General features: G+C 39.0%; 1 protein-coding gene across 1 annotated transcript; it reads left to right on the forward strand.

The window, feature by feature from the left end:
* The first annotated feature begins 221 nt into the window (after positions 1-221).
* On the forward strand, positions 222-18,327 carry LOC149022016 (double-stranded RNA-binding protein 2-like). Its single transcript, XM_089150216.1, has 3 exons — positions 222-1,084; positions 13,495-13,714; positions 17,016-18,327. Exons 1-3 carry the CDS (start codon positions 839-841, stop codon positions 18,095-18,097), a joined length of 1,548 nt encoding a protein of 515 aa, XP_089006342.1. The 5' UTR covers positions 222-838; the 3' UTR covers positions 18,098-18,327.
* The last annotated feature ends 4,922 nt before the right edge of the window (positions 18,328-23,249 follow it).

A 23,249-nucleotide genomic window follows, 5' to 3' on the forward strand; every position in this document is an offset into this window, starting at 1 on the left:
ACATGGTTTTATTAGTCAATAGTGGCGGTAAACGTCATTGCTGTACTCCAATTAAATATTAATGGATTGGTTACTGTAATTAGGAACGCCATTAAAGAAAGAGAGAAAAATGTATGAAGAGATCACATCACATCCATGCAACATTAACGTTCAGTTGACCCACCTCAATGAAGTTATAAATAAAATAAATAAATGTGAGGTGAGTGACTGAGTGTGATGTGATATCACTAGAACAGAGTCCATGGTTGAGCTTTTTTCTGGTGGGAATTGATTCGGTATCGATGAAGATTTCACATCTGCTACTCCACTGAGGTAGAGCTCTCCTCTCTCTACAAGGGTTTTGATCCAAGAATCCTCTTTTTTCCTTCTTAGAAGATTCCTGAATACTGGGTATCCTGGCTAAGGTGAAGAGTAGCTTGGTTGGGGATCTATGATACCTTATCAGAACCCTAAACGGGAAAATCATAAACTAATAAGGAAAAGGTTGCAGCACTAGAAACTCTCCAGTCTCTCCGCCTGTCTGAAAGCTGCAAAGTGCAGATCGTCTCCACTCTCTTTTTTCGCTCTCCTTTCTATAACAACCATTTGTGGCCAGATAAGTTCTCATAAACCCTAGAAATCCCCTGGGGAAAATTCATTCTTTTTCGTCAATTCGTCGAGAAGCTCTAGTTTTTGCTGCATTTGGTACCCAGAAGCTGTCGATCGGATCTGTGGACTCTTAAACCGTTACAGCATGGGGCTTCCGGGCTTCTCCATCGAGGGAGGAGATAAAGTAGAGTGAGAAAAGAAACTAAGAGAGAGAGATAGAGAGAAGGAGGAAGAGAAAGGGGTGTAAGAGATGTATAAGAACCAGCTTCAGGAGCTGGCGCAGAGAAGCTGCTTTAATCTTCCTTCATATACTTGCATAAGAGAAGGTCCCGATCACGCACCGAGATTCAAGGCTACGGTTAACTTTAACGGCGAGATCTTCGAGAGCCCCAATTACTGTACGACGTTAAGGCAAGCTGAGCACTCGGCAGCTGAGGTAGCTCTCAATTCGCTTTCCAACAGAGGTCCTTCACATTCTCTTGCTGCCAGGATCCTGGTAAGTCCCTTTCTTCTTCTATTTACCGTTAGGGTTCCGTCAAATGAACTTCTCCATTTCTCTTCAACTTTATTGCTTTCCGCCATTTTTTTCTTTCTTTCTTTCTTGGGTTTCTTTTAATCATCCATTCCAGAGAGGAATGTAGAGAGAAACTAAATTAGAAGTGCCAGATTAAAGCTTCCCCTCCTCTCTCTGTGTCTCTCTGTGCATCAACCAATGTGCTCCAGATGGGTTCTTGCTCCTGCTGCTTGTTTGATCTTCGCCGGCGACGAGTAAACCCTATATCACATCTCTGGTTTTTATTTCCTAGAATGACGAAAGTAACCCTCCTTGTTACCCCTTACTAGTGGGACTCCATTTTCTGACAGTCTGAGTCGTCTGACCTCCGATTCCCGTCACCCTGTTAAGAAAAGGATAGGAAAGGGCAAAAAAAGAGGAGAGAATGTCAATTTGGGAAAGAGTGAAATTTTAGAGGTAGCTGAGCCGCATCAATAGCGTGACATGATTGATTAATTTTGTTTACCTTACACGTGTTCCGAGAATACCCACCAGTGGTCGTTGGCATTTTTGTAGAAGACCCCAAACGGGTTGCTGGTGCTTTGAGTAAAATGGAGCATTCCGGCTCCGAACTCCAATCTTTGGCCCGGCAAGGCATTTCTGGTTCTGTTTGATCTGGAATCGTCCAATGCAAACCCACTGTCATATACATCTGGTCCCTCCCGGTTGGATTCCTTTCCAAATACTAGAGTCAGGGGTATCTTTGACTAGAAGGAGTATAATGGAGCCCACCTTATCGTAGCTGTGCATCCCCACTTGTTTCTCACACTCAGAAATTTCACAACCTTGTGGTTCACCTTATGGGTCTTGCTTGGGTCCTGCACATTTAATGCGCAGGACCATCAAGTCACACATTTCAGGCGGTCGAATCGATATTTCGGTCGAAATTTGATCCCGACCGTTGAAATTCAACGGTCGAGATCGAAATCTTGACCAAGATTTCGGGTTTGACGGCCGAGATTTCGGCTTGATGGTTAATGTGCATGATTCAAGCTTTTTCCTTCACCTTATAGTGAGCTTCTTCCCCATTGGCAATAAGCCCAAGGAAATTAAAGGAAGGAAAGTGAAAGTTTTCAAACTCAAACAAAGAACTTATGTAATTATATCCTATTATACTTAAATTATTAGTCATATTTTGTAACAATTCATTTTGCATGCATTTTTTATTCTAATTTTAAACCAAAATTAGGTTTGTTGCAAGGATTAAAGGGGAAGGGAAGTGGAAATTTTCAACCTTAAAAAAATAAAATTCTATAATCATTTTTGAGAAATTACTTCAAATTTCTCATCGTATGTAAGTAATAACACATTTTTTATTTTACACTGTAAAGTGAATTTTAAAACAAAAAGTGGTGTTGTTTTGAATTATTGATATAGTCAAACGGGGTAATGACTAATGACTGCAAATATTAATTTTTAGAGCAAATTACATTTACACCCCTTCTGTTTGCAAACTATATATGTTTACACCCGCTGAAATTTATCCTATTACATTTGCACCCCTTATGTTTTGAATTATATAACTATTGTACTCATACTGGTAGAATAATAGGGTTAAGTGATGATTCAGCATGTAGTGTATTTTCAAAGTTCTCAATATTTTCCTTATTATTTCAAACCTCCCCCCACCCCCACCCACCCCAAAAAAATTATAGAAAAGAAGAAGATTGAAAGTCTCTAATCTTCTACCAAAAAAAAAAAGTTCTTTTTCTCCTAAAAAGTCTCCCAAAAAAGTCAGTTCACACTAATAATTGACCGATTTTTATTTATATATATATTTTAAACTTACGTTAAGATTCACTAAGGGTAAATATGTCTTTTTATACTTAAACTAACGGTGTTAGGCACATGGGGATGTTTTTAATAGATTAAATTCCAGGGGGTGTAAATGTAATTGTTTGCAAACACAAGGGGTGTAAATGTAATTGCTTTGATTTTTAAGTTTGAAAATTCCACTTCCCTTCCATTTCAATTCCCCTTGCAGCCAACCAAAGCCAAAGGGCATTTTTCTTTCTTGGGTGAAAGCCAGCTAAAGGGATTGGGATGCAAGTTAAAATGAGATTTAATAACCAGAAAGTGGGATTGTGCGGAGTTAGTGATATAGTCATGTGGATGATCATTATAAAATTTTACTCGTAATAAATGTATACAACAACAATGAGCCTTGTCCCAACTAAATGTTGTCGTCTACATGGATCCTTGCCTTTCAATCATCTCTATTTGATGTCATATTAGATACAAGGCACAAGCTGTGCATATCCTTTCTAACCACTTCTCCTAAGGTTATCTTAGGTCTGCCCATATATGGTGAACTCCATTTAGTTGGGGAAAGTTAAGTTGTTGTTTGTTGGTTTGCCCAGGTGAAACCAGTAGGTCATGTCTCTATGTAAGGTGTGCAAATGCTTTACCTATCACATGACAGCTTAGTTGATGCTCAAATTTTGGGGGTAGGAAAGATATAACATTAGATCTTACAATTATGTGATAATTTCAGTCCAGAAGTATTCTACCATATGCTATTTTTGGTTAATATATGGATGGTATGGAAAGATCTTCCATTACATGATCACTGACTACTATTCTATATATGGTCATAACCTATCCATTAGAATTGGTGCACAGCCCTCTATGGAATTTCTTTTCTGTTTTTTATTGTGAAATAAAGATAGCAATTTACAAAAGGGTTATGGAATAGAAAGATGGAGTTGGCATTTGAAGCATTAGGAGCCAACTAATGTAGGATCTCCCCAAAAATTTGTAAGGGTTTCTAGTGAACTGCTTTGACATTACATTCAATAAAGGAGCTTGTGCATGTTGTAGTAATCCAATAGCATCGGTCTTTAGAAGGCTTTAGAAGCAGGTCATGCATGAAATTGGTAGAGTGACAAACTTGTTGTACTGGGATATGACTCCTAGATTTAAAAAATCCTTCCAATATTTCAAACAATTTCTGCAAACGGGTGTTGTCAGAGTCTAAAGGACCTTCACCTGTCATAAGAAAAAAAACGTTTGTATAAATCACTAAAGGCCCAAGCTGAGTGGATGGAGTGTGGGTGGGTAAGCAATCCCTGCAGATGAAGATGGGAAAACCATAATAAGGTGCTAGAAAGGAATTCAACCTTTGGAAGATTGAGATTTTGAAAGTTTGATCCACATGCTTAGGATAAGATGGAAGAGGATATTAGGTTTTGCCAATCCTTAAAATCTATCTCTGGTTTTCCAGAACATGGCAAGTAATGATGAAAACTGAGAGAAACCTACACTTTGATTCTCTAGAAAGCAGATTAGTGTCATAAATTCTCCATTCGCGACCTAGAGATCCTGCAGACCAAACATGTTTGGACCAATCACAAGATAAAAAGAGATGCCAATTCATCATAGGCAGCACAAAAGAAACATTTAGAGTCAAACCAGATTCTAGCGATAGATGATGGTCCTAACAGGGATGCCTGCATGAAGAAACAACCACCAAAAAAAGTTTAAATCAGATTATGAGTAGGAAAAAGGAAAGATGGTATTCTTTAAAGTTGAGAATACGCATTGAAGTTTTGACAACTCTCAAAGGGGTGTTGTATTCCTCTTATCATTCCCTTGGTTGATAGGCCATATAAGTCCCCCACATGGACAAACCATTTCCATCTAGAGATTCTTCTAGAGGTGACTAGAGAGTTCTGTGTGCAAGTTAAGCTCATGTGGCAGTTATTATGAAATTCTCGATTAAACCCTGATCAAATAAGTTAATACAATAAAAGAATGATTTTGGGATCATAATAAATGATCAATTAAATGAAAACCTGAAATGGGAAGGCAAACTGTAATCTGTTAAAATTCCTAAAATCCTCTTGCAATTAAACTTAGATTTCAGTGTAATTCCCATGTGTCAGAAAGAAATTGATAGTTTGTGCAATTTCTGGGATGGTGGTGCAAATTCCAAAGCCTGTTGGGTGTCAGGAGTTAACGTAACTTGAGGGATTAATTTTTTACATTAGCATATCATGATGTAATGCCTACTTGTTAGCACTTTTATTTCCTGTTTGTTTCAAAAGTTGAGTTTGGAGATGAAGTGGTTCAATGATTCAGGCAACTGATGAAGGTCATGTGAATCGTACTTTTGATAATGGCTTGGCATTTTAACTTTGAAGAGCCAAACACAGACTCAAAAAGCAAATGGATGCAGAATGAAACATTATTCCGTTTCTTACAGTACTAAGTTAAATACATTCAATGACATGTAGCCCCTCTCTCTCTCTCTTTCCGTGTGTGTGTGCAACACAGCGAGTGCTTGAAGTGGAGTGTTCTTGTTCAAGTCCTGAATTTGAATTAATTACTAAGATCATGCATATTAGTACATCATGGTCCTCCTTAGACCCTGCAGTGGTGATGTAAACCATATTTAGGGCCGAATAAGGCCTAGGATTGTTCCCCGTGCCCCAACAGCCACTACTACCACCAGGGGCATTTTGGTAGTCTTGCAAAATTTTCGTTGGGTTCATATGTCTGTTGGACCCTAGTTTTTTTTTATTTATCTATTTATTTATTTTTTAAATTAAGTCCTTATTTTGCAAGTTATTGAAGAGGCTTGATTAGAGTTAGATTCCTAGAATATGAAGGAGTCCACTGTAATTGCCCTACTCCTTGCAAGGAATCCATTTCTGCTCTTAGAATTCAAGTTTGATTCCTCTAGAGTAAGTTATGAAGAGTCCTTGTGTGAATTAAAGTACTAGCCTATTAGGAGTTTCAGTTTGACTTGACTTGCATCGCAAGTTAGAGCCTTAGTCTAATTTCTTTCAGTAGGCTATAAATTAGACTTCAAACATTGTAATCAGCAATTTGATTTAGGAATGACATATTGATTGAGCATTGGAGGCAAGCTAGAGAGGTCGTGGGTTCCCTAGGGGGCCTGCGGTTACTTCAAGTGAGTGATTTCTGCAGAATTTTCCAAATTCCAGTGTTCTTCTTCAAGTTCGGCAATTCTAATTCAAACCCAAGTAAGTCCAGCCCCCTTCACCCCATCCCAGCCCCATTCCCTCGTTTCTTCTCCCACCCACAAGCCTACCCCACCCTCTAACCCTAGTTTCTGGAATTCCAGCCCCCTCCACTTCCATCTTAGGTTACCCCAGCCCCTCCCAACCCCTGCAGCAGACTTAGGAATCCCCCTCCCCCCACAGCACTATTTCTTAATTCCCTACCCTCCCCTAACCCTAGTCTACCATTCTAGCCCCTCCCCCTTAATGTTTCTTCTTCATTCTTCTTTTCCAGCTTGCGGCACGTCTAGGATTGCAGAAAATCAAAATCCAGATTTGCAGCAAGTGTTGTTTAGCTGGAGTTAGCTAGGGCTGTTGAGATTTCACACAAAATACTATTACCCAGACAAAACTCTAGCCGAAGTCAGCCGGGCTGCTTCGCATAGAATGCTATCACACAAACAAAGGCTACACTATCAAAGGGACACAACACTTCTCATAGAATACTATTATAAAGGAAGACAAGAATCAAGAAGGAAGCTGTCTTTAGGAGAGATGAAGAGCACTAATGAAGGCTACGATGCCTTAAGAGGGGGGGGGGTACCCTTATTTATAGTTGCGTTGGACCTTCATACTTTAAGACCTTTGGAATCCGTAGACTTAAGTTGTTCTTGAATCCGACTGCTAGCGTCATGCTTCCACATCTTGGCTATATTATGGGCTATTATAGAATTTATAAAGTCTAGTGATACTACCAATTCATTAAAATTTTCCATCTCTTTCATGATGTCATGTGTGTTAGTGTACTGGTTAGTGTACTATCCACATCTATAAGGACTCGTGCTAGGGCGTCAAGCTTAAGAATCTTTTCTATTTTGTTGATTCTGTCAAAAAATTCTTGAGTTCTTTTTTGCTCTTTAGTAGAGGCTTGAAGGTGGTGTCCAAATCTATGCAGAATAGTCTTTTTCATCTATCACCATTTTGTTGTATCTTAGGGAGGGCGCGCTAGCTATTCAATGGAGGGGCGATTGATGACGCCTTCCATGCTATTTTACCATCACTGATATTAAACATATTTTTCATCACTAAATCTTCATCCACATGAATGGGTCCAACGTTATCATCTAGGTTGGCTAGATGCATAATCCAAATTTGATATGGCTGATTTCGTTCTCTCCATCCCAGTGTTGAGTAGATGGTGAACATGAAGGCTGGGTAGACTTGCCATGCCTTAAGAGTGTGTTTGATCATTCATTGCACCATTCGAGGAAGCTGGTCTATGAATGCAAGGTCTAGGTCTATGTGAAAGACCATCTTTCCACATAAACCCTTTCAATGGTTTTCATCTCCCAAGCTTGGGTCTAGGATAGAATAGAAGTTTCATGTACCCTTCTTGCTTGTCGTTTGCCTTAAGATATTTCTATAAGGCTTACTTTGGTTTCTATTTATTGTCTACCTCAATGACTAAATTGATTCTTTGGAAAACATTTGTTGGTGTGATGTGATTTACCTTTTCAATTTAACAAATCCTACGGGTTTTGTAGAAGACGAGTACATAATGAAAGGTTGTGAGGTAATTACTTGTCAGGAGGAAATTACTTATCCTTTCATATGGAATTTCATCGTCGAAATTTGTTTGTTTAACAATTTTGAAGACTAATCGTTGAAATATTTTATCATTCTAAGAGTGGTTGCCTGATTCAACTGATAATTGAGTTAGGCTTATTCAAAAAGTTTTTCTTCTCTCTCCACATTGGTTTTTCCACAACGAATTTAGCTTTTCTTGCCATTTTATGGGAACTCTTTTGTGATGATACCATTCTGTTAACTTAAATTCAATTTTTGGCTTTTCCTCCTCGTTCAGGGATTCTACTAATAACGGTTGCACTTGTGATGAAATTGGAAATGGGTCTTGGGAGTCTTGAAAAAGTTCCTTTGGTAGGTTTTCCTTTAGAGCTTTCCATGCCCTTGATTGAGTATCATAGGCATGAAATTCCTAAACATACTGGCGAAGGCTTCCATGGATTGTCCAAGAAGCTTATTAGAGGAATCTTGTTTGGTGGGAGAACCCTTCTTTTTGTATTCTTCTTTGAGGGATTGTTTACCCTTTTTGGGATGATGAACAAATTGTTTTTCCTTGTTATTAACTAATCGAGTTCTAGTGGTTGCAGCTGTTCCAGGGATAGGATGAGTATCATCCTTACTGGACGGTTTCAACTTTTAAAGCCCTTCTTGTTGGTTGAGTACCAGGCTTTATTGGCTTTCTTCAAGATTGTGATCCATCCGTCAGGTGTTTTCTCTATGGGGTCAGTTAAGATAATCGGCAAGAAAATTTTTAGAACTATTAACATATTCAATATCAAATCCATATTGACAAATAAAATTATTCCAGTTGAGTCTTCGAGAGTTTTCTTCATTCTTTTTCTTGGTTTTCAAGAAGGTGCAAACAGATTAGTTATTTGTTCTAATTAAGAAGTTTTTTGGTACAAGGAAAATTTGGAACTTTGTTAGTCCGTTTACTACAATTGAAATTTCTTTTTCAAAGGTAATATATTTGCATTGAGATGGAGGAAATATCCCTGAATCATATCCATATATTTGTTCTTCTTTAGGATTATTTAGTGGTCTGGCTTTAAGAACAACGCCATGAAGTTCGTCACTAACATTTATTTCTGGGATGAGACTATCTCTAGTTTTAGGAAAATAGATAGGGGATAATTGTTTAGCTTCTTTTCTAATATTTTGGACAAGTTGACTATCATCTTTGTCCAGATAAATACATTGTCTTTTTGTAGTTTCTTTAACAAAAGTTTTAGGAATTTCAAGCCTATGATACTCAATCAAAGGCATGGAAACAAAGGAAAATTTTCAAGACTCCCTAGACGACTTCATCACAGGTGAAATAGTTATCTAAGAATCCCTACATAAATAGGAAAAGTAAAATAAATAAATTAATTAATTAATTAAATTAACAAAAGGGCATCATCACAGAGGAGTTCTATAAAATGGCAAGAAAAACTCAATTTGTTGTGGAAAAACCCACTGTAGAGAGAGAAGAAAAGCTTTTCGAATGAGCCTAACTCAATTTTCAGTTGAATTATCCAGCCACTTTCAAGAGGATAAAATATTTCAAGAATTATCTTCGAAATTGTTAAACAAACAAAATTCGACGATGAAACCCTATATGAAAGGATAAGTAATTTCCTCCTATTAAGCAATTATCTGATAACCTTTCATGAAGAACCAATCTTCTACTAAATCCGTAGGATTTATCTATTCGAAAAGCAAAGAGTCAATTCAGCCATTAAGGAAGACAATACATGGTACCCAAAGTATGCCTTACGAAAAAATCTTAAGGCGACATCCATACAAGAAGTGTATATGAAACTTCTCTTATATCTTAGGTATCAAACCTGGGAGATGAAAACCATCAAATGAGGATAATGTCTTTCGTATAGACCTTTGCATTCATAAGTCAACTTCCTCGAATGATGCACCGAATGATCATACACGCTCTCAAGGCATAGCAGGTCTACCCAAACTTCATGTACACCATTTACTCAACACTGGGATGAAGAAAACGAGAATAATTTTATTAATTGTATCAAGTTTGGATTATGTGTCTAGCTAACCTAGACGATGACATTGGACCCATTGATGTGGATGACGATTTAGTGATGGAAATGATGTGTTGAAAGGTATAATCAATTATGGGAGATTAGGGGGATTTGGTTACATGGACCCAGAGTTTCAAAGTTCCGTTTCCTCTTTGTCCTTTCTTTCTGTTACTAACACTTGAGGAAGCATTATCTCACTCAAACTGGAAGGAAACGGATGGAATGTGAGCTCTAGAGAAAAATAAAATGTGGGAATTGGTCACTTTGCCTGCAGGAAAGTGGATTGCTGGGTGTAAATGGGTGTCCGTAATTAAGTACAAAGCAGATGGAATTGTAAAGAGGTACAAAGCAAGATTGGTGGCCAAAGGGATTGACAACCAGGAGACATTTTCTCCTGTTGCCAAGATGGACACAGTTTGGGCTGTTCTTTCATGTGCATTGAATAAGGGGTGGAACCTACAATAACTTAGATGTTAAGAATGCTTTTCTACATGGAGAACTCCAGAAGAGGTGTCCATTGATGTGCCACCTGGGTATTCCAATGCTGAGATTCGTGGGGAAGTATGCAAGTTGAAGAGGGCATTATATTGATTGAAACAATCTCCTAGAGCATGGTTTGGTAGATTCCATAAGGCTATGATCTCTAATGGCTACAAGCAAAGCAATGTAGACCACACTTTGTTCATTAAAAGAAATGGTTCCTACACTACTATATTTCTAGTATATGTAGATGATATTGTGATCACAGGCAGTAGCAAGGATGAAATTTCAGCTTTGAAGACCTTTTTGGGAACTTAATGTGAGATTAAAGATAAAGAAAAGATTACATATTCTTAGGGTTGGAGTTAGCATATTTGACTACTAGTATGTTTCTCTCTCAAAGGAAGTATACTCTAGATCTATTTGAGGAAAGTGGGATGTCAGGATGTAAGCCTATTGAGCCTAACATACACTTGAAGGTGAAAGAAGGATAACCGGTTGACGAGGTATTCAAAAGTTGTTGGGGAAGTTGATCTATCTATCTCATACCAAACTAGACATCACATTTGTAGTCAGTCTTGTTTGCCAGTATATACATGATCATTACCTCATACTTGGATGTAGTGTATCAAATCATGAAGTACTTGAAGGCCACTCCAGGAAAAGGAATTTTGATTTTAGCCTATGGACACTTAAAGTTGAGGCATATGTAGGTGCAGATTGGGTAGGGTGTTTGGATGATAGGAGATCCACCTCTAGCTATTGTGCATATGTGGGAGGTAATCTGGTGACTTGGAGAAGCAAGAAATAAGTTGGGGTTGCGAGGTCCACTACCGAGGCCGAGTTTAGGGCGATTGCTTAGGGCATTTGTGAGGTACTATGGCTGAACAGGTTGCTCGAGGAGATTGGGTTAGATTCAGAGGTTCCAATACAATTGTACTCAAATAGCAAGTCAACAATTAGCATATTTAACAATCTAGTACAACATGATAGGATCAAGCACGTGGAGATTGACCAGATATTTCATTAAAAAGAAGATTGAGGCTAGGTTGGTTCATATTACTTTTGTTATTTCAGACAAGCAGCGGGCTAAAGTACTTACAATGAGCTTGAGTACCAAGGTGTTCAGTAGCATCACTGTCAAAAGTTGGGCATGATAAACATCTATGCTCCAACTTGAAGGGGGAGTGTTGAAAGGCAAAATTGATTATAGGAGATTAGGGAGATTTGGCAAGATCTAGTTTCCTTTTTTGTTCTTTCCTTATTGGGAGTACATTTGCTAGGATCTTATTTTTTTCTTGTAAGATTCCCACATTGGGAAGATTTTAGTTTGTTCTATATTTGGTAAGTTTTGAATATAATTAGAGCTCCTGCAAGTGTCCTTCTGACACAAGTCAGGATTTCGCCAATTCTTCCAACATGATGTTTAAGATTAGTGATGGTAAAGCTGCATGGAAGGCATCATTAATCACCCTCCATCAAACAGCCAATACCCTCTCAAGATACAACACAATGGTGACAAATGGAAGCATCATTAATCACCCTCCATTGAATAGCCAATGTCCTTCCAAGATACAACACAATGGTGACAAATGGAGGAAGACTATTCTGCACAAATTTGGATATCACCTTAGCCTACTGAAGAGCAGAAAATAGAAACTCAGGTATTTTTAGCAAAATAGAGAACATTCTTAAGCTTGATTGCTCCCCAAATGTGGACAGTACGCTAACCACACAGGCCATCATGGAAGAGATGAAAAATTTTAATGATTTGATATCATCAGCAGATTCTATGAATTTCATAATGGCCCACAATAAACAACACGATGGAAGCATGACGTCAGCAACTACTGTTCGTTACATTGGCAGTCGGATTCAAGAACAAGTTAAGTCCGCGGATTCCAAAGGTCCAAAGCAACCATAAACAAGGGTAAACCCCCCCCCCTTCTTTTAAGGCATTGTTGGTTTTCTCTCAAGTGCTCTTCATCTCTCCTAAAGACAGCTTCCTTCTTGGTTATCTTCTTCCTTTATAATAGCATTCTGTGTGAAGTGTAGTGTCCCTCTGTTAGTGTAGGCTCTATTCGTGTAAAAGTATTCTGTGTGAAGTGTTAACAGCCCCCGGCTGACTCCGGCTAAAGTTCTGTTTGTGTAATAATATTCTGTGTGAAGTATTAACAGCCCCGGCTGACTCCAGCTGAAGTTGGAGCCTAGCCCCTTGACCTAAATGCTTCCCCTTTTAAAATTAGAACATACCTACAGTCCCTTCCTTTGGGCCCAACTCCCAGCCACTTACCACATCTAAAACCTTAAACTCTGCAACTTAACTTCATAATAGGAAACCCTAACCCTAGAAAACTTCAAAGCCAAACCTCAATTCCAGATCTGAAATCCTTAAAAACGGCAAGGCTACAACCTTTAAAAACACAAACCCCAAGTCTGGCCAAACCTACCCTATCCCTTGCACCGCTAGAATTTGTCCAATAACCTTCCAACGAAGGGTATTCCAGCCCTAGAAGACTGCTGATTCTCAAGGAAGAGGATCCTGGAGTGAGCCTAGATCTAAGGCATTATTCCCAATCAACCAAACCTAGATCTGGGTTCACATCAAGTGGTGTGCACTCTTTAAGCTTTACTCTCTTATTAAGACTGCTAGTACACTTCATGATGTTAGAGTATGAAGAAAATTTGTAGCTAAGCTAGGTCTTGTGAGATTCATTGCTGCCACATCACGGATCTTGATGTGTAAATTATGTTAATTGTGGGATCCTTCTTTGACATGGGACTCTAGCTGATTTATGCAATAAGATGATGCTAACCAGGAGTTCAAAAATTGGGCATTAGAAGACAGATTATTCCCAATGTTTCCATTGGGGATGGATGGAAAAATTGCTGGACTCAAAAGGTAACAAGAGAATAAGTCCATTAATTGGCTGATATATTGGATTGGTCCAATCTGACACCAGTCATTGCCTTCAAACTAGAGACCAGATTTTATCAAATGACCAATCCATGTCTTCCTTGATTAGATTCTTGATGTTAAAATGAAACAGTATAACCTGAAGTTTTTATGTATTATGTTAAATACATTAGTATATCTTGCTGAACTTCTGAAATTTCCTCCAGGCAGTGTCTAAATTTTGCTAAAAAATCTGAAATGTTTTGAAGCTTTGTCCAAAACCTGTTTGCAGCATAATTGATATCATTTCATTTTCATTTTGCTAGTAAAATGTGAAAATTTTGATAATTGGCCATTGAAGACCTTGTGTGGAAACTAAAGCTTTTCTACGGACAGGATGAGACTGGGGTATACAAAAACCTCTTGCAGGAGATTGCACAAAGAGTTGGAGCTCCTCTGCCTCAGTACACAACTTTTCGATCAGGTCTTGGGCACCAACCTGTCTTTACTTGCGTGGTAGAACTGGACCGGATTACATTCACAGGTGAACCTGCCAAGAATAAGAAACAAGCTGAAAAGAATGCAGCCATGGCAGCATGGTCATCTCTGAAACAATGTGAGCTCCTGTCAAATATTAGATTTTTCTCACTTGAGCAAGAACATATGAGAATGGTTCCGTTTGGGTTTATAAACTTTCTGACTGATATTGTCGCACATCTCTTATAATCAGTTCACTGAGATCAATCCATCTCTCTCATAAGTTGGCTGTGTCTGACACCTTTTATACGATTTTCATGCTGCTGACAGGTCTTGTGACATGTTTGACATCCTGTATCCCTGACCTTTATGTTAACTAAAAGAGTTGTTGGCTATGCAATGATCATTGACAAAACCGGACTCAGCTTTTGTTTGTTGACTCCAGTCTTCATTCAGGAGATTCATTCTATATAGCCGGACAACAATACGGATTGCTTAATATTCTGTTGAGTTACCTTGAGTGCATGCTACCTATGTTTGTTTTTCATTTTAGTAAAACCAGGAAGAATATTGTATGCACTCTTGACCCAGCACCAAATTGGTCTTCTTTTTCTCAAGAAAGCCAAGGTTGGATTTTCTATCTTATTTGCCTTTGACCCCATGGGTTTAAATTACAATGCACCCCCTTTATGGGGCCTAAATAGGGTGTCTAGGTTGATATGGAAATCGTTATTACTTAGTTTACTTTCTTATGTTTGAGTTTGGACTGGTACACTTATAGTTCAAAATAAGTTAATTAGCTGGATCAATTTTGATTAGGGAGTTGAGCCTTTTAGCTTGTGATAGGACCCTAGGCACAGCCACGTGGAGGGGAGAGAGAGGGTTAAGGGTATGGGAGGGGATTATAAATAGAGGGGAAAGGGAGAGAAAAGGTATCGAATGTTATATGAGTTATGTGTGGGCGGCAGACTGATCGCAAGTTTTGGGCGGCAGTACCGAGGAGGTTGCTTGTGAGGCGGAAGCGTGATGCTCAACAGTATGCAAAGGAACAGGAGGCAAGGACCGCAATGCTCAACAGTACAATCCTCGACTGTTCTCGGGCAACTGCTCTGAGATTCACAGAAGGAGCTTTTGGACCAAAAACTTTGGAATTTCACTCCCACAACAGGTCTAATCTAGAAAACTTTGGAAGTGTTGTTGATGCTGGAGTAATCGTTGCTATTCTCTCATCGTCCTCTTCAGATTTTGTTCTTCAGACCATTGCAGCGAAAGGCGATCATGGGGCCAACTTGGTAATGCTTGTGAAGAATGATGATTTTTGAGAAGGGTTACTCTTCAATGGTTCCACAGGTCTCAGCATTTGCCATTTGGCATCAGATTCATTTTGATGATGTTTTTGGGGGTAGTTTTGATTTCGACAATTACACGACTCGCTGGCAGTGGCAAGACACCAACCTATCGGGTCACTGGGATGGAGATCCATATTGTAAGTGTGGCATTAGCCAGCAGTTGCATCTTTGGAGATGGGCCTGCTGTTGGGTCTTGGAGAATGTTGTTGAGATGGCCTGGTTGTGTGGCAAACATGTGAAGACGACTAAACTTCAAAATTTCCATCACCTTGAGGACAAGGTGATTTTCGAGGGGCTGGTAGTGATAGGACCCTAGGGGTAGCCATGTGGAGGGGGGAGAGAGGGTTAAGGGTATGAGAGGAGATTATAAATAGAGGGGAAAGGGAGAGGAAAGGTATCAAATGTTATATGAGTTATGTGTGGGCAGCCATAGGCTGAGGGGCATCATGAGGTGTTGGGGGTGACTGGCACCATTAAAACCAGCTTTATCTTATTAATTATTCTGTTTTGTCATTGAATTTCATAGAGGATTTGAAGGTTCTTATCAGCTTGTAACTAGATTTCTTTCATCATCTCCAAACTTGAGAGAGTTACTATTCTGTTTTAAGTTAGTTTTGGAGTTAGCTATAAGTTGGTATAAATTAGCTTAAGTTAGTCAAGTTATTTATTTCCATTCCTATTAGGAACCCTTTTCTTCTTATATTCTCATTCCTATTAAGAATTAGGCTGAGTTGGCTGTTTAAGCCCCCATTTATACCCCATGATGGGATGAGTAAGCTAGACTTCAACAAATAGAATTTGCATGAGCAAGCTGTTTTTTCATCCCGTGTCCCGCATCCCTCTCCTTTGTGAGATCTTTTCTAGTGCTTAAAATCTAGGCTGAAGGTATACTTTGGTGCTTTAATCACCCTACTGTTTATCCCCTTTTATCCAAGTTACAATTTAATCTACCCTATGGAACCCTGTCCTCCATCAAGCCCTAATTTACCTCCAAAACCCCTCAACCTGAGACTCTTATTTTCCCTTACTCTATCCATTAGAATTCATTCAATTTTGGACAACAGCATTCTCCAGCACAGTCCCTGGACTCAATTGAAAGCCAAGCCTCAAACTCTCATCCAAACCACTTCAACCAGCACTTCCTAGATCTTCCCAACTGTAATAGATTTTCAGAATTGAGATTCAGTTAAGGCTCTATTGGATCGGAACTTTTTCACAGGCCCAGCCCCCTTTACACCTGAACCAAGTTTCAGCCCCAGCTGAAACCTAGAACGCTAAAGCTCCAATACCTAAACCCCCAATGGAGCTGGTTCATGTTAAGATTCAATCCTTAGCCCTCAGCTCTTTTGAGGAGAGATCACGGAAATAGTTAAATGAATCGGAAGAATTTCTTCTTTGCATCAAGTGATTTATTAAATTGTAAAAATAGAGGATCTACAAACTATTTGAGATTCAGAAGAACTATGCGAGGCGCAGTGCTGAAAAGCCCACTACATCAAGCATGATTGCGAAACTTGGAAACTCCCTCCTATGAAGCAGCAGGTAAGGCTATATATTTTTCTCCCTTCCAGACCCTGTTGGAACCTCGTGCACTGGATGCTTTTCTGTAAATGGATGGGTATACCTACAGTAAAATGACTCCACCCCCAGCTATTTAGCCAATGCATTCTATAGGGATTGTCTACTCAAAACAATGGAAATCATGCATTAGACTCTATGCTTAGTTCTACCAGGAAACTGTATTATGGTAAAGAGTGCAAATCATTATCTTATTTTGATTGTAACTGTTAAACGGTAACCTTCCTCATCCACCCATAAGTAAGGGTTCTTAATTAGATTTTTATTGTGGGCCAGTCTTGAGACCCAGGACCAAGCAATGCTGTGAGGCCAGATTTAGAAGTCTATTGAACAACTGCATGAGTACACCAAAATGTCATTCTTCACAAAGTTTGCTAGGTTTTTTGCCCTGTTATAGGTTCCCTATAGTACTTTCCTTGAATATATTAATATTCTGTGACCTTGGCTATCTGCCTGTTTTAACCATATGCCATTTCCTGCTAGTGTCTCACTATGTCCTCTCGTTTTTTTCAGTGGCACAGCAATCTGCGAATTCATCCTCAGAGACAGAAAATAATGACGAGCAGGAACAGATCACTATAGCCCGAGCGCTACTAAATTACCGTTTGAAGGAAAAGATGGCAAACTCGCTTGATGCTCCAATTCCATTCTCAAAGAAATTTCCAATGCAAAATCTCAGACCATCAAGTACACATCCCCCTGTTACAACATCAAAAATCCTCCCACTAATCCATCAGAAAGCTCCCAGGACCAGACCAGGATCCTCAACATCAAATGAAAGCTCTCAACCAACTGCACCCAGGATCAGAGCTGGATCCTCAACATCAAATGAAAGCTTCCAACCTACAGTTCCAAGGATCAGAGTAGTATCTACATCACATGAAAGCTCCCAACCATCACAGTCCTTGCCACCTGAAAACCGTGGCATTCGACCTCAGAAATTCCCTGCAGCTGGAGCAGCTCCATATATTCCTGCCAGGCATTTCAGGCCACTGTACCATGGAATTGCACCACCAGTAACAATGAGGACCTCAGTACCAGTTTTCTCTGCGCCACCAGTACCCCCGCCTGCAACCAGACCTCAGGTCATGGGGCCACTACCAACTCAAGTTGCCCCACCAGTTTGCATTAGGCAAGCAGTGCCCGTCTTTGCTGCTCCACCTCTTTGTAAAGAGGAACCTCCAGCTCCACTCCTTGGTCAGGAGGAGCTGCAATCTTCTAACGTTTCTTCCTTGCCATTCAAATCATCTGTTCAAATGGAGGACGCACTGAACTTAACAACTGGGAATGACCTGGGAGAATCCATGGCTACAGAAGGCATGAAACCGTCAGTACCCCAACATGCAACCCGGCCTCAAGTCATGGGGCCACCACCAGTGTCCATTAGGCAAGCAGTGCCCGCCTTTGCTGCTTCACCTCTTCGTAAAGAGGAACCTCCAGCTCTACTCCTTGGTCAGGAGGAGCTGCAATCCTTTAAGGTTTCTTCCTTGCCATCCAAATCATCTGTTCAAATGGAGGACACACTGAACTTAACAACTGGGAATGACCTGGCAGAAACCGTGGCTACGGAGGGCATGAAACATCTCAAACTTTGACTTCAGAGAGGGAGGCTTTGAATTCGGAAGAACTATTTTTGATTTTGTACTGAGTTTTGAATGGTGTTTCTTAATATATATATAATATATATTTTTTAATACACCTAAATGTTTTTATTCCCTTTTCTCGACATGGGAAAGCTACACTAACTAAGATGCATTGGAGTTCAACAGAAGCAATCTCAAGTTTTGGCGATGCAATGCGATGGCAAGTAATACTAGGGGAAATGATCTCCCACCCACCCTTTAGAACTAATGTTGGCTGTTGTAGGTATGTCCAGATCATAACATGTGGTGTTTTCAAAATCTAACAACTGCGATCTTCTTAGCCTTTGTAATCACAATCTTTGGATTTCTAGAACACCACATTTTCTAAGGTTCATAGGATTTCCTTTCTCTGGTTCTAGTAAAGCTATATCATCTAAAGATTTATTGGAATTCTATTCGAGCGACCTCAAGTTTCAGCGATGCAACTATGTGATGGCAAGTTATGTGACAGGGGAAATGATCTCCCATGCTTAGACCTTTTGTCTGCTTCTTTGGGTATGCTTTGTGTGGCCCTCAGGTCATGACACGTGATTAACTGAGATTTTTCAGCCGTTTTTATCGCAATCATTGGATTTCTAAAACACCACGTATCATGATGTAAAGACGACACCAGAGATACCCACACAGCAACAAACAAAGGTTCCCCACCCCTGACCCCTAAAATCGTCGGTGGTGTTAATATGAGTAAGGGGAAGCAGAACAGTTGAATCTAAGAATTTGGTTCCATTCTGGTTCAGTTTAAAGGTGTGTTAGTATGACAGACTGCATCCCACCAATGGTCCTGTAAAATTGGTTCTAACAGCCTGTTCTGACAATGGTCCTGGGTTCTGCTGTTCCTCATATCATAATGAACTACCAGAGTACCTGGTACGATGGAATTAGCCAAAACTATGTCCTGTGAAGAAACTCATTGGCCATAACTAGCTAACACCCAATTCAAATATAACAGTCCCTTTTTCAACAAATCATATTTGGAAAAAGTTCAGACCATAAATCTTCTTCTTATCTCAATCGTGGCTATGACTCCAGTGTGACCAAAATAAACAAATAATGCAGTGAGGTTATTCCCCAAATTGGCTCCAACAACTTTGATGGACCCAGAAGAAGTACTTATCATCAGCTTTGATTTCATAAGAATTATAATTGCTGGATGGAGACTTTTTATGGGGGGTTTTAATTTTGGTTTTTTCCAAGATTCTTGGACTTACTTGGGAGCAAAAAGAAATGTCTTGTATGTGAAACCTTTAGGCTTTGCTTAAGCAACATCATATTGGGTCAATTAGATCCATAGAAACAACTTGCTTTCTTGCAAGAAATCTGTAATGCTTCTCACTTTTCTTTAAGTTTTGCTTAAGCAAGCAGCACCATCTTGGGTTAATTAGATCAAATTTCTAATTGATCAGATCTGTGTTTAAGTTCCTTTGAATTGATTTGGCCCCAACTGTCAAGATTCTACGTGCACTGGCCCAGTGAGTTTAGATCCATCTAGAAGATCGACAAAAGGGAAGCAAAAAACAAAAGAGATAAAGAGAAGACCACCAAGGTCACAAATCAGATCAGATGTAATCTTCCTCATTCTCAGAAAAATGGAGACAAGCTTCTTTTCTCATGTTCCGATCCACCCGCCGAAAGCAAAAACAGTGATCCCTAAATAGTCTTTTTCGTTCTAGTGTGGGGTGTAGCAGACAAAGTTTAAACAAGCGTGCGATACATGAGCTAGAGGATTTGTTTTTCTATTCACATTTCATGCACATGAGTGGTTTGCTATAATGCCAAGGTCAATTAGATTTGATTTCTAAAAACAAAGTTGAGTAGGGTTTTCTTAGATGTGATTTCTAAGAACAAAGTTGAGTAGGGTTTTCTTAGGTCAGAAGAGGTTGACATTAGGCAGGTACAATAAGATCAGAAAGTAATATAAACCACAAATCTGCAGCTATGAAAAGCACTGCTTTGGTTCTAGTTTTTGCTTCACAAACACCCTTAACCACCCTATGAGTCTACATGAATCAGAAGCATCTCTTTTTTCATTTCTGGGTTTAAAATGGCTTTATGAAGAGAAGCACCAGCATGGGTTTTGCAACTGTGTAAAAAGAGACCAACCACTACAACACTCTAGGTGTGCTGAACAAGCAAAGGTATAGAGAGAGAGAGAGAGAGAGAGAGGAAAGAGTCAATTCTTATGTTTGCCAAAGACACGCTTTGCTTTTCCTTTTCTTCTTCAACCTTCTCAATTTTCAAACAGGGAATGGTGGCTGACATGGTGGGGTCTGGTTTTCCACTGGAAGGACACCACCCATGAAAGCAAAGTCCACATCTGCAATCTACAAATTCACGCAACATATCTGGGTTGGAGACATGAAAGGGCCATTGATAGGACCTGCAAGGGACCCATTAACAGGTTAAGGAAGCACTGGACATGATTCCTTTTCTATGAGAAAAGCAATGGTTAATGGAGAAAGGCAAAGTAGATAGAAACCCTCCACCCATCTGGGCCATATCTCACAAAAACTACAATAACAGGTGACGATCAACAACATCAAAAGTAAAAGTAAGGGGGAGACAAAGTGGAAGAATGTTAATCCTTGCACCAAACTAAAGAGTAAAGAAGAAGACGAAGAAGATCACAAAATGCCACTACACTTCACACTGCACACCACCCTCCCCCATTACACTCTGCACACCACCCTCCCTACCATTTGACTTGCATAGAGCTCATCATAGATCATTGATTGATTGTATTTTAGTTATAAAAAATTTGAAAAAGAAAATAAAAACACCAATTGGAAGAAAAGTGTAAGAAAAGGATTATATGTCTGAGGTGCTCTCAAGCAATTATACCGACAACACCATCTATTGTCTGTAAAGTCTTTTCTTTATTTTTTATTCTTTCTTTATTTTCTGTCTTCTTGATTTTCTTACTCTCCTCAGTTTTTCAACATGCTGTTCTAAACTTCTAATATTGTGGGATTCCAAAGTCATTCTTACCCTTGTTGAAATTTATCTTCATTTTATATCAAGAAAAAAATTGTCTTCATTTGAATTTCTAGTCTCCATTCAAATGTGTATGTGAGACTTTTACTTGTCACATACCTGAAATCAATCCATTTATTGTGATTGACACATGATAGGATTAGAGATTATTAATTTCTATTACAAAGTCAACATTGGAGTTTGCTAGAAGTGCACCTCTCTCACATAGAAAGATCCGACGGTGCTCCTAACACGACAAATAGCTTAGGTGTACCGTCTTTCTCGCCAAAAGTTCTAGAATCTCCATCGTGAAGTTAAGTCAATTAAGGCACCAATTCTTCCATAAATAAGAAGGTATGCTTAGGATAAACTAGCCATTAACAAATGCAATCAAAATTGTCCCATTCAGTATTGCTGTCTTATCTTCATTACATCATTTTGTGTTGTCTGAGTATTGACTAAGCATGAGAGAGTTCTTGTATAAAGAGTCTACTTCGTCACCCTCTTGTTAACATTCTCTAGTTTTAGGTGTTCTGTGGTTTTCTAAGTAATAATTCATCCATTTGGATTTAAGTGGCTACAAATTTTGCATTGACATGAATATGTTATGAGTTCAACCATATATATTAAATGTGTGAACCATAACTCTAAATATATGCATGTTATTAAAGCTTCTAGTTGTGGGCTGCAACTTGCAGTATGTAATGCTCTAAAATTTATTCTCCTTTTAGCTGGAAAAAAATTTGCATTTTGAATGGGGTAGACCAAAATTTTAGACCCACAAATAAGTACTAGTTCAAGTTTAATCAAATCAGAGTTTTCCATGCGGTAGAATTGAACTCATAAGTCACAATTACAAAATGTTACATATGAGTATGGTGGCCGGATTGAAAGTAAAGGAATGAAAGAGAGATCAATATAGGTACAATGGGAAGAATACAAATCAAATATGAAGGAAATATTTATGTCAAAGACAATGGGGGGTTTTGTTTTATTTGAGTAAATCTTGTTCACGTCAAACTTCCTTACAATGAGGAGATCATCATTTGTTTTAGATCATCTTCAATCCAGTCACAAGGACTAAGGGTTCATAGGCCCAGAGGATGGGTAGATGAGTGAGGAGAGAAGGCATAGAGGAAGTCAGATCCAAGACCTTCTTGAACTTATTATTGCCTTTATATAAGAGATCGTCATCTTTCAGAAGCACACCTAGTATGAGTAGAGTTTCGAAGTAATAAATAAAGAAAGAAAAAAATAACAAAATATATTATTTTTTTTCGAAAGATGTTTTATATTAACTTGCTAGAAACAAGTGGTGGGGATTATTATATAATACCATGCAATGAGTATCGAACTCTAAGCTTTCCATTGGAAAGCATTGGTCATTATCAACTGAGTTGTCCTTCAATTGTAAAAATATAAAACTCAACTCTTACCAATGTCTTCCTGTGTATTGCAATCTCGTCTTTCAGCTTCGTGTTTCTTTTTCGGTTGATGAGAGTAAAATTATACCGAACTGGGTCTACCCTTGGTTGGGTTACTAACTTCGGTTCAGAACGGCTCAACCACATTTGGGTCGATAAACCCAGTCGGGATCGGTTCAAGATTCAAATCGAAACTAACACGAGGATAAAGGGAATTTACGATTATGAGGATAAACGTGATTTTGAAGATTTCGAGATACGTGATCGAGTTATAAACGGAAACTGCCATTATACGAAGTGGAGGATCATGCTAAGAAAGGTAATTGCCGTCATCTCCGAAAGAATGGTAAAAACCCTAATATCGAACAACCACCAAGGAAAGATATGAACTGATCCAACAGTCGGAAATGAAAGGTAAAACTTATTTAAACAAGAGAGTTAGACACAGTGAATGTATCTGAATCATTTCCCTCCATTACCATATTCAATTCAAGTTCTTCAACTAATCAAAGCCCTGTGATTAGTTCCATTACTGACTTAGCCTTCAAAGGTGGCCACCCAACCGTGCTGTCGGGCCACGTCGAACCTTATTTTGCAAATCATTCCTCAAGGATTTGGAGATTAAGCAGATTTTGGACGCATCATCGGTGAATGAAAGAACATGTGCCCCAAAGAAAAATTGAATGAAAATATTGTGTTGAATTCAGGAA

This window comes from Hakea prostrata, chromosome 3, assembly GCF_041222555.1.
Source record: "Hakea prostrata isolate BN-2017 chromosome 3, UWA_Hpros_2, whole genome shotgun sequence".
In the NCBI taxonomy this organism is placed as follows: Eukaryota; Viridiplantae; Streptophyta; class Magnoliopsida; order Proteales; family Proteaceae; genus Hakea; species Hakea prostrata.